Source organism: Sceloporus undulatus, chromosome 2, assembly GCF_019175285.1.
Source record: "Sceloporus undulatus isolate JIND9_A2432 ecotype Alabama chromosome 2, SceUnd_v1.1, whole genome shotgun sequence".
Taxonomy (NCBI): Eukaryota; Metazoa; Chordata; class Lepidosauria; order Squamata; family Phrynosomatidae; genus Sceloporus; species Sceloporus undulatus.
Genome location: NC_056523.1, coordinates 21,540,935 through 21,552,445, shown reverse-complemented (window position 1 = coordinate 21,552,445; position 11,511 = coordinate 21,540,935). Strand labels below are relative to the sequence as shown.

The following is an 11,511-nucleotide window of genomic DNA, read 5'->3' as shown; positions in this document are numbered from 1 at the left end:
CCTGATCCAGTCCAGCCCCCTTCTGCCATGCAGGAACTCTCACTCAAAGCATCCCCATTGACCGATGGCCATCCAGCCTCTGCTTAAAGACCTCTAAGGAAGGAGAATCCACTCCACTCCAAGGAAAGAGTGTGTTCCACTCTCCAACAGCCCTTACTCTCAGGAGGTTCCTCCTCATGTTGAGGCGGTATCTCTTTTCCTGTAACTTGCATCCATTGTTCCGGATCCTAGTCTCTGGAGCAGCAGAAAACAAGCTTGCTCCCTCCTCAATGTGACATCCCTGTTTCCTCAGGCTCCCAATAAAAACACTGCAGAAATCATAACAATTGCCAATATATTATGATGATTATTATGTATGTGTGTATATATCTATATCTATATCTATCTATATATATATATATATACACACACAATATAAAGTTGTGGGCTGCAGTTGTGTGGTTGTGAAAGACTTATGGCAAACAATTTTCATATATTATAATTGTGGTTTGTTGTATTCTATTTTTATTGTTCTTATGTTTGTTGTTACCCGCCTCAATCCAATACAGGGAGAAACAGGATACAAATTATTATTATTATTATTATTATTATTATTATTATTATATGTGTATTATAATTATATATTATATTGTATATATTACATATAATAATTATTATAATACAGTATATAATATATTATTATAAAATATACATATATATTATAATTATTTATTATAGTATTTAATATATAATTCTAATATATAATTATACATTAAAATATATAAATAAAATAATGACAGGCTAGGATGTTGTAACATTTTTTAAATGATATACTGTAGTATATCAAATATATATACTGTAAGTATATCAAATTTTTATATTTTTTTAAATTTAATATTAATATAAAACAGATCATTTCTTTAAAAACAATGCAATTTTAAAAGTTATTTATTTATTTATTTATGGTATATATATATATATATATATATGGTATTTTTTTTAAAAAAACCTTTAAAACAGTTGTCTTTTTCTTTTTTAATCACTGCATAACCTTGCTTGCAATGGTAAAGAAATTAGTGCTATGGTCCTCTAAAAAGTTGCCCCAAGTAAGTATGTGCCCCTAAGCCAGTGGTCCCCAAACTGTGCCCTTTTAAGAGATTTTGGACTTCAGCTCCCAGAATCCCAAACTATTGGCTGACATGGCTGAGGCTTCTGGGTGTTGAAGTCCAAAATCATTTAAAAGGGCACAGTTTTGGGGGACCACTGTTCTAGGCCTTGAAGGCGTCAGTTTTACACATGGCCGATAGGTGGCGCTGGGGGCCACTTGGACCCCAAGGCTCAGAAAGCAAAGATCGTGTGGAGAGAGCTAAATCTACTTCCGGAAACGAGGGCTGAGGGTGACGTACTTCCGCTCTGACCTGCACTGTATGGGCGGAGCTTCTCTGTGAACCTGGCTAAAGGGAATAAGGCATGTAGGACTGTGGAAGGCGTCCCAGGAGCTGTGGCGAGCCGAAGAGCCTGGTGGGTCAGTTGAATCATAGAACCATAGAGTGGAAAGGGACTGCAAGGGCAATGCAGGACAACCCCTTCTGCCATGCAGGAATACATAGGATCCTAGAGCTGGAAGAGACCCCAAGGAGGGCCATTCATCCCCCTTCTGCCATGCAGGAACTCTCAATCAAAGCATCCCTGACAGATGGCCATCCAGCCTCTGCTTAAAGACCTCCAAGGAAGGAGACTCCACTACACTCCAAGGAAAGAGTGTGTTCCACTGTCGAACAGCCCTTACTCTCAGGAAGGTCCTCCTGATGTTGAGGTGGAATCTCTTTTCCTGGAGCTTGCATCCATTGTTCCGGGTGCTGTTCTCTGGAGCAGCAGAAAACAAGCTTGCTCCCTCCTCAATATGACATCCCTTCAAGTATTTAAACAGGGCAATCATATCACCTCTTAACCTTCTCTTCTCCAGGCTAAACATCCCCAGCTCCCTGAGTCTTTCCTCATCCATCCCTGACTTCTTCCTGTTAGTCTGTGTCTGTGAACTATAAATCCTGGGGTGCCTCAAAAGACTTAACTATCTTAATTCTGTCTTAATGTCCCACTTTTCTATGTTTTTAATTGTATTGTTCTTTTAATATTGTGAGCTGCTCTGGGAGCCCTGATGGCGCAGTGGTTAAATGCCTGTACTGCAGCCACTCACTCACAGACCATAAGGTTGCGAGTTCAGTACCAGCAAAAGGGCTCAAGCTCCACTCAGGCTTGCATCCTTCTGAGATACTCAGATTTTGGGGGCAGTTAGCTTACACCACTAAGGAAGTGCTTAAGTGCACTGATAAGCAGTATAGAAATGTGCTTGCTATTGCTATGATGGTGCTGGTTGTTGTTGTTGTTGTTGTTGTTGTTGTGTGCCTACAAATCATTTATGACTTATGGAGACCCTGTCACGGGGTTTCCTTGGCATGATTTGTCCATTGCTTGCCCCTGAGGCTGAGAGTGTGTGACCCGCCCAAGGTCACCCAGTAGGGTTTCACAGCCAAGCAGCGGTGTTATATGTGTAGTGCAGATGCAGCCAAAGATGCAAAGGTGAACCTATCATGGGGTTTTCTTGGCAAGGTTTGTTTAGAGGGGGTTTTGCCATTGCCATGCCCCGAGGCTGAGAGAGTGTGACTAGCCCAGGGGGTTTCATGGCTGAGCCGCCAGTCAAACCCAGGTCTCCAGAGTTATAATCCAACACTCAAACCACTACTACACTATGCCTGCCTGACTCCCTCCATCCCCCTGAGCTGCTCCAAATTCTATATTTATATTCAATTTGTTTCCGACTTCTGTTGTTGTTGTTGTTGTTGTTGTTGTTGTTAGCTACTCTTGAATGTACTCCAACTCATAGTGACCCTGTGGATGTGACATTTCAAAAACCCCTTCTCCTCCACTTCTCTGCTTAGATCTTGCAGATTCAGGCCCATGGCTTCCCTGACTGAGTCTAGGCATGTGTTCTTCCTCTGGAGACCCTGTCACAGGGTTTTTCTGGTATGTTTTGTTCAGAGGAGGTTTGTTTTTGCCTTCCTCTGAGACTGAGGGAATATGACTTGCCCAAGGTCACCAGTGGGTTTCCATAACTGAGTGAGTATTCGAACCCTGATCACCACTACACCATGCTGGCTCTCACACCATGGTGATCATAGTGTCAGCTTTTGTGGGCTATAGTTCACTTCATCAGATGTTTTTATCTATCTCCAACTAACATAATATGTGTTGCAGCTTTTGGAAGCCATATAACAGAGGGTTGGGTGCTAGTGGTGGGCCACCCTATCTCTCCTGTGCCACCACTACTTCTAAGAAGTAAGTCCCATGGAACTCAGTGAGACCTAATTCTGAGAAGACACGAATACAATTGCAGTGCACTTTGCAGCAAGTATGAGTACAAAGAGAGTGTACTAAAACAACCATTCCTAATCTTGTGCTCTTCAGATTGTGGAGGCTACACTTCCCATCAGATGAAGCCATAGTGACTAATGGTGAAGGATATTGGAAATTATAATCCAGACCATCTAAAGAGCACCAGGTTGGGGAATATCAACTGCAAGTGGCTTTTTCTCCATCTCATAGACTTTCTGACTCTTTGCAGAGAATGACATGTGTCTGAACCCTGTTTCTTTGTTTTCTGCAGGAGAATGGAGAGGAAAATATGGTGGGCCTTTTATCTGTCTTTACTACTGGCACTTAATTTTGAAAGAAATAGAAAAATCAGATTTAATGACCTAGAATACAAATCATGAGACTTAATAGAATGGAAGCAAAGAAAAATGCAAATTAAGGAATGTCAGTAACCAGAAGAACACAGTCTAATTTCTTATCACACAACCAAACCATTTTCTAAAACTGAGTGAATATTAACTAGTTTTAGCTGCTTGGAACAAGTTGGTGATTTGAGAGGAAGCTCAAAAGAGACATCACATGGGAGAAAAATTATTTAAGTGCCCCAATCCTGGGGAAAGTTTTCTCGGAAGCTCAGATGCCTTTCAGCACCAGCAAAGCCATACAACAGACGGGCTGTATAAATGCCTGGAGTGTGGGAAATGTTTCACTCATAGCAAGAACTTCAGCACTCACCAGCGAATCCACACTGGAGAAAAACCTTACAAGTGCCCTGACTGTGGGAAAAGGTATGGTGCCAGTTCTACCCTTAGTAGGCATCGAAAAATCCACATGGAAGAGAAACCCTATAAATGCCCAGAATGTGAGAAGAGTTTCAGTTATAAAGCAGACCTCATTAAACACCATCGAGTTCACACTGGAGAGAAACCTTATGTATGCCATGAATGTGGAAAGAGCTTTAGCCAAAGCTCAAATTTTGTTACGCACCAGAGAAGCCACACCGGAGAGAGACCTTATGAATGCCCTGACTGTGGGAAAAGTTTTACTGTGAGTTCAAGCCTTATTGAACATCAGCGAGTCCACACCGCTGAGAAGCCCTTCCTGTGTACAAAATGTGGGAAAAGTTTCAATCGGAGCTCACACCTTAATGTGCATCAGAGAACCCACACTGGAGAGAGGCCTTTTCAGTGTTCTGATTGTGGGAAAGGCTTTACTATACTCTCCACCCTTAGTAAACACCAAAGAATCCACACTGGAGAAAAACCTTATAAATGCCCCAAGTGTGAGCGAAGCTTTAGGGTGAGTTCAATTCTTACCCAGCATATCAGAACCCACACGGGCGAGAAGCCATACATTTGTCTTGACTGTGGGAGAAGCTTCAGTCAAAAGTCACCTCTCATTGCTCACCAGAGACTTCATACTCGTCAAAAAACTAAATGACTGGTGTGAAAGAAAGTGGATTGATTTGGAAATGGATGAGTAAAAATTGATTATTGTTTGGGATATGAGGTTAAGAAAATGGCTTGGGATACAAAATGAATGGAATACTATGCTTATTTCCTTCCTTCACAGAATTATTTGTCTGTTGTTGTTTTTAGAAATGATATACTTCCCTCTTTACTGTACTTATTTCCTTAAAATTGATTTCCTTTGAGAGCATTTAAGAAAGGACATTTAAAATGCAGCTGATATTGTTTTTGCAGAGCCTTTCAAATAGGGAGGGCATACATCCAAATTCATGGATGCCATAAATGATGGCATGGGAGTGTCATAAGGATAAATGGTACTAGGTATTTTAACATCCTTTTTATATCGAAAAGTGCTATTGTTGTGAGCCTTCAAGTCATTTCTGACTTACAGCGACCCTGAGGTGACCCTGTCACAGGGTTTTCATGGCAAGTTTCTTCAGAGGATTTTTTTGTAATTGCCATCCTCTGAGACTTGAGACAGTGTGACTTGCTAAAGGTCATCCAGTGGGTTTACATGACTGACCAGGATTTGGACTCTGGTCTCCTGTCATACATACTCCACCACTCATACCACTATACCATACTGGCTCAAAAGAGCTGTGGAACCAATAAAATGATTTAAAATTACTGTCTTCATCTGATAAGCAGTGAGTTATTGCATAAGGATGTTGCTAGACCAAGTTTTCTTTAGCCCTTATTTCTCAACCCCCCCTATTTTTATTATCTTCTTATTGGCCAACAAGACAGGGCACATCAGAGTCATACAAGCTGAATCTCCCTTATCTGGAATTCAGACATTTTCTGAAAACCAAAACTTTTTTTAATGAGTGGCTGAGATAGTGACATCTTTGCTGATGGTTCATTAGCCACAAACTTCGTTCCATGCTCAAAGATATTAAAACATTATGAATAAATTACTTTCAGGCTATATGTATCAGATTTATATGAAACATAAATGAATTTTGTGTTTAAGCTTGGGTCCCATCTCCAAGATATTTCATTATGTACATATATGCAAATACAGGCATTCTGAAATCCAAACTACTTCTAGTCCTAAGCATTTCCGATAAGAGAGGCTCAGCCTGTACCTACATTTACAGTCTCAATGTGGAGCATGGGTACAGTTGGCAGGGATGAGAAATGGCATCTCCCCATTCGCATTTCCTACTCATGTCTTAAAGGAGCATTGCTTTGGTGACAACCTCATCCCCATCTAAACAGATTGTTGACTTCCAAAAGATCCTTTGTAGAAAGGAGAGAGCAAAATGAAACATTTTCATTGAGAGGAATTGTATACTTCCATTCATTCTTTAAAAATCTCAACAAAATTCAATAAACTAACTCAAATCACAACAATAAAACAATTATTTCATTCAAATTGTCAAGACTGGGTGATTGGTAAGCATATTGCTTTTTCTTTCAAGATGAAAAATGAACTATGGCGTGTTACATACATGCACAAATACGCACCCTGCGCGTACTAGGGTTAGGAAGGGGCATGCTAGGGTTAGGAAGGGTCGTCCCTTCCTAATGGCCCCCAACCCTAGTATGCACAGAGCTCGTATGAAATGGTGTCGCCCGTCCACACGGGGGCCGCCATTTTGATGTCGCGGATGCGTAGCATCCAGATGTCGCATGGTGGAAGTGACGCCGTGAGTGCGCGACTAGCGCCTCGCAGCACTTCCGGGCGCAGAAAGAAGCGCCATTTGGCGCTTCTTTTCCGCCGCGTCCGGGAACCGCACAGTTTGGCCACTGTGGTTCCCGGATGCAGCAACAGGCGCCGCCGGCAGACCGCCGCTTTTAGGCGGTCTGTAACGCGCCAATGTTAAAATGTCATTTTTTTTTTTTTTGTAACTGCAAACCAAAGTCTGGCAAAAGCTTGGAAATGGTTACTATTCCAGAAGGCTAGTTATGTTAGTCATAGCAACAAAGCAGAACATTCTTGAAATGGTTGAGGGCTCTACTGTAGCAGATACACAATCTTTTTCTGCATGAAAGTACTCACCCCACAGGATGACAAGACTTCTCTTGCCTAGGTTGCTGTGTTGCACACTGCAAGCAGAAATATATGAAGTATCTGCTGACCTAATAGTCGAAGAACTCTGGATCTGGTAGGTCAGGTTGTAGTTAGGCAAGATGGCGATGGAGTTGATCCTTGAACTGGGCAAGGCCTTCTCATCCAACAGCCAAGAGATGTTGATCTGGTGTGGATAGAAACCAAGGACTCGACAAACCAGAAGGAGGGAGTCGGTGGCTGCAGAGGACTCCTGGGCAAAGACCAGAGCAAGAGGTTCCTCTGGAAAACAGAACAGTTCAGAGAGTCTACCATGGATACTGTTATGTATACTTTGGAATTATCATATATACTCATCTATAAGTCTAAAAGTATATGCCCAAAAATTGACCCCAAAATCCCAGTTCAGTTAATAGTAGAGTCTCGATTATCCAACCTTCAATAATCTGACATTCCAGATTATCCGACGTCGCAGCTCAGTTATTTCTTTACATTTTCAGAGGACTGAACTGTTTACACTGTACAGTACGTACTGTACATCACAATGTTGCTCAGTGATTTCATTACATTTTCAGAGGACTGAACTGTTTATACATTACAGTGTTGTTACTGTAACGTTACTGCAACGTTACTTTTACTGTTACTGCAGTAAAACTTCAAGACGTTTGCAATTCATAGTGATTTAAGGCTTTTCTTGGACCCTCCGGATTATCCAACATTTTTGGCTATCCAACTATTAGCCCGCCCGTTTATGTTGGATAATCGAGACTCTACTGTATTTACGGGTCAGTATGATAAAGGGATAGCAGCTCTTTCATATTTTCCCATGAGGTGGGAAGATAGTTTCTTTTTCTCTTGAGCCAAGCAGAAAGAGTCCTGAGTGATTAATTGCTGTTAAACAGAGTCCCTCTCCTGCTGTCTGATGCTTTGTGGGTGAAGGCTGATACCAAAGTTGAAACAAATGCTGAAGCAAAAGGCCTCAATTAGAGTCTCTCTTGCTGTACACACATATATATACACACTGAAGGAGCCTCTAAGTTTTACCCTCGACATCCATGGGTCATGGCAAAAACCATAATTTTGGCCCCAAACCCTGCCCTCGACTTATGCATGAGATCAACTTATAGTCAAGTATATATGGTATAGCACACTAAATTCTGTGTCTATCCTTCTGGAAGGAGTTCACACAACACAAAGATTCTCACAACCACTGGGGTCATCGTTTGAAAGTGTTGTGTGCACCAGGATTTTGCCAGGCCTAGCCAGTCACAAGCAGTTTCTGCCATGTGTAGGCACAATTTCAAAACAATTCCATTGAGGAGGAATATTGGGAGCTGTCTCAATAAACCAGGATGGATGAGTAAAGAACTGAGCTAAGTTTTAAATGGGATATGTATAAGATACAGTAAAAGGGGGAAATCAAAAGAGGAATTCAAACAAGTAGTTAGCACATATATGGATAAAGACAGAGAGGTTAATAACAATAAAAGGGATTTTGGGGGTATGTCTGTAGCAAAAAAGGGATAAGAAAGAAATGGTAGGGCCACTGCTTGGAGAAGATGGCAAAATGCTAACAGGTCAGAGAAAAAACAGAACTACTCAACACCTTCTTTACCTCAGTGTTCTCACAAAAAGAAAAGGGTACTCAACTTGAGGATAATGTAACAGAGGACACAACGGGGAATGCAGCACAAAATAAGTAAAGAGGAAGTACAGGAATACCTGGTTAAGCTAAATGAATTTAAGTCTTCAGGATCAGATGCACTACATCCAAGGGTATTAAAAGAACTGGCAAATGTAATATCGGAGCCATTGGCAATAATCTTTGAGAACTGGAGAACAGGAGAAGTTCCAGCAGACTGGAGGAGTGCAAACCTTGTCTCCATCTTCAAAAAGGGGAAAAAAGAGGATCCCAGCAATTACCGTCCAGTTAGTCTGACATCAATACCAGGAAAGATTCTGGAGCAGATAATTAAACAGAGAGTCTGTGAACATCTAGATGGCAATTCCATAATCACAAAAAGGCAACATGGGTTTCTGAGAGACAAGTCATGCCAAACTAATCTGATTTCTTTTTCTTTTCTTTTATTTCTTTTTTTATTTTTGATAAAATTACCAGCTTGGAGATGAAGGGAATGTTGTGGATATTGCATACCTTGATTTCAGTAAGGCATGATATTTTTGCAAAGAAGCTGGTAAAATGTGTACCAGACAATGCAACTGTTAGGTGGATTTGTAATTGGATGACTGGCCAAATACAAAAGATGCTCAGCAGTGGCTCCTCTTCATCCTGGAGAGAAGTGACCAGTGGGGTCCCACAGGATTCTATCCTGGGCCCAGTGCTATTCAACATCTTTATCAATGACTTGGACAAAGGAATAGAGGACATGCTCATCAAATTTGCAGATTACATCAAATTTGCAGATTACACCAAATTAGGAGTAGCAGCAGCTAATACTCCAGAGGAGAGGAGCTCCTTTTCGCACCCTGGAAAGGGTGTGATAGCCACAACACTGTGGCTATATGGTGCTTCTTCGGCGTTGCATCGTGTAGATGGAGCGCCAGAGGTGTGCCGTAATGTCACCCACTGTGTGGAATGGTGCACAGAATCATGATGCTCTGAGGGTGAAGTCAGGATTTGCGTCATGTGGACATGACGCCCCAACTCCACGCCCAGGTGGGCCTTCATGGCTGGTCTGAAGAACCCTATACAAACGACAAGGTTGTGAATTCAATCCCAGCCAGGGCTCAGGCTCGACTCAGGCTCGCATCTTGCCGAGGTTGCTAAAATGAGTAGCCAGCTTGTTGAGAGCAATTGGCTTACACATTGTAAACCTCATAGGGAGTGCTTAAATGCACTGATAAGCACTCTCGAAATGTACTTGCTATTGCTATTTCATGATGACAGACTAATTCTCCAGGGGTCCATTCATACTACACAGTTATAGCACTTTAACTGCCATGGTTCCATCTTATGGAATCCCAGGACTGGCAATTCAGGGAGGAGTATTTAGAATTATCAGGCAGAGGGCTCTAGTGCCTCACCAGACTACAAATCCCAGGATTCCATAGAATGGGTCTGTGGCAATTAAAGTGGAACAACAGCACCATAATTGTATAGTATGAATGGGCTCCATGACTCAGGCCTCCCGAGCATCTAACAATACTGCACATTACATATCAACTGGAGCTTGTTTAAAAAGAGAGCTCATCAACATAGTGAACATGGGTGTCTGATGGCATGCTGGGGCAATTTTTAATGTTTTTGCCAGGGGAACAGCCCTCCAAGGTCTCCAGAAGAGGGCTAATGTTTCCTTCTCTCTCTCTCTGCTTCCCACAGTTGTCTAACCCTGGGTTAGATCAACAGTGTGTGTGTGCGATCATGCGTGTGCACCCATGTGTGTGCACCTTTGTTGCCTGTGGATTTATGGTGACCTTGAATTAATGAATGAATTTTATTATAGTCAACCAGTACATTTGGTGACCTTTGGTAAGGAATCCTCAGAGGTGGTTTCACCAGTTCCTTCCTCTGTAATCTAGCTTACAGCACCTGGTATTTGTTGCAGGTCTCCCATCCAAATACTAACCTTAACTGTCAAGAACAGACAGGATCAGGTGCCTTTAAGTGGCTAGATCAAAAGCGGTTGGGACTCTGTTCGGTATAAACTCTGTAAGCAGCAAAGTAGACAGGAAACTGGAGGGTGAAGAAGCCATAGCCCACCTGCCCTTCTTCAGTTATAGGTTCAAAAGAAAGACAAAATAGTAGAAGCAGCTGCAGCTGCAGGAAGAAGCTAAAAACACCAGTGGAATCCACCACCAGCCAAACAAAATAGCTTCTGATCTGGGCAAGATCCTCAGTACGTTTGGATTTTGCACACCAGAACACACATAGAGAGCCCAGGAAATAAACATATCCAGGCAGTCCCATATTTTTGTTTGTTGAGATAAAGCTGAAAAGAGGATACAGTTAACCTGAGAGAGTTTCAGTGATATGTGTGTGAGAGAACAAACCCTTTCATACACTTCCTTTTTCAATCCACTGTTGTTTTGTTCCACATTAACCACAGTAAGTAACAGTTTCGCTGCATAACTGGGAGTTTCCTTTTTCTTCCTTTTGCTATGGACATATTCCCCAAGTTTTTATTGTTCTTAATCTCTCTAGCAAGCCTGAGCCCTTTCTGCACTTTACCCCTCTTTTCCATTTCTTATACATATCCTGTTTAAGAAATGGAAAAAGGAGGAAATCATCAAAGAGGAAATCAAACAAATAGAAAGCACATGTAGGGGCACAGAGCAATGGATTCAATGTGCAGAAAGGCAGAAATGCTCTGCAACAGGTTTTTGAGTATTCCCATTTCTAATGTCCAACTTGTATCTGTTTATCCCCTGATGTAGAGACTGTCCTGTTTGTTCAGTGTGCCAAGGGACATTATTGAGAAGGGATGGTCTGTATCACATTAGGATTTAAGTAAAAGCACCTCTGATGAGATGTTATTAGGCTTTACAATGTTGCTGCCCAAGCAGATGTGGAGCATCTGGGTTTGTGGCAAGATCCTGTTATAAGAGGTTCTGATCTTTATTCTTATGGACACATTTTAGTTACACATTGAGGCCATTCACTTATTTATTTGAACGAAGAGATTCGCATTTCTGTGCAGATTCAGAACCAATTCCGAA

At 41.7% G+C, this 11,511-nt stretch overlaps 2 protein-coding genes across 5 annotated transcripts; one reads left to right on the top strand and one right to left on the bottom strand.

The window, feature by feature from the left end:
* Positions 1 to 288: 288 nt before the first annotated feature.
* LOC121920304 (T-cell surface glycoprotein CD1a-like) lies at positions 289 to 9,481 on the bottom strand. Its single transcript, XM_042447436.1, has 3 exons — positions 9,349 to 9,481; positions 6,826 to 7,116; positions 289 to 347 (listed from the first exon to the last, which is right to left on the bottom strand). The coding sequence occupies exons 1-3, from the start codon at positions 9,479 to 9,481 to the stop codon at positions 289 to 291; spliced, it is 483 nt and encodes a 160-aa protein (XP_042303370.1).
* Positions 1,217 to 6,192, top strand: LOC121924010 (zinc finger protein 239-like). Of its 4 annotated transcripts, none has more exons than XM_042455061.1 (3): positions 1,217 to 1,500; positions 3,445 to 3,538; positions 3,644 to 6,192. In XM_042455061.1, exon 3 carries the CDS (start codon positions 3,931 to 3,933, stop codon positions 4,789 to 4,791), a length of 861 nt encoding a protein of 286 aa, XP_042310995.1. In that variant the 5' UTR covers positions 1,217 to 1,500; positions 3,445 to 3,538; positions 3,644 to 3,930; the 3' UTR covers positions 4,792 to 6,192. The 4 variants fall into 4 exon arrangements, with proteins under 4 accessions (XP_042310995.1, XP_042310994.1, XP_042310993.1 ...); XM_042455060.1 differs by having other exon boundaries at positions 1,217 to 1,504; XM_042455059.1 differs by lacking the exon at positions 3,445 to 3,538.
* Positions 9,482 to 11,511: the final 2,030 nt, after the last annotated feature.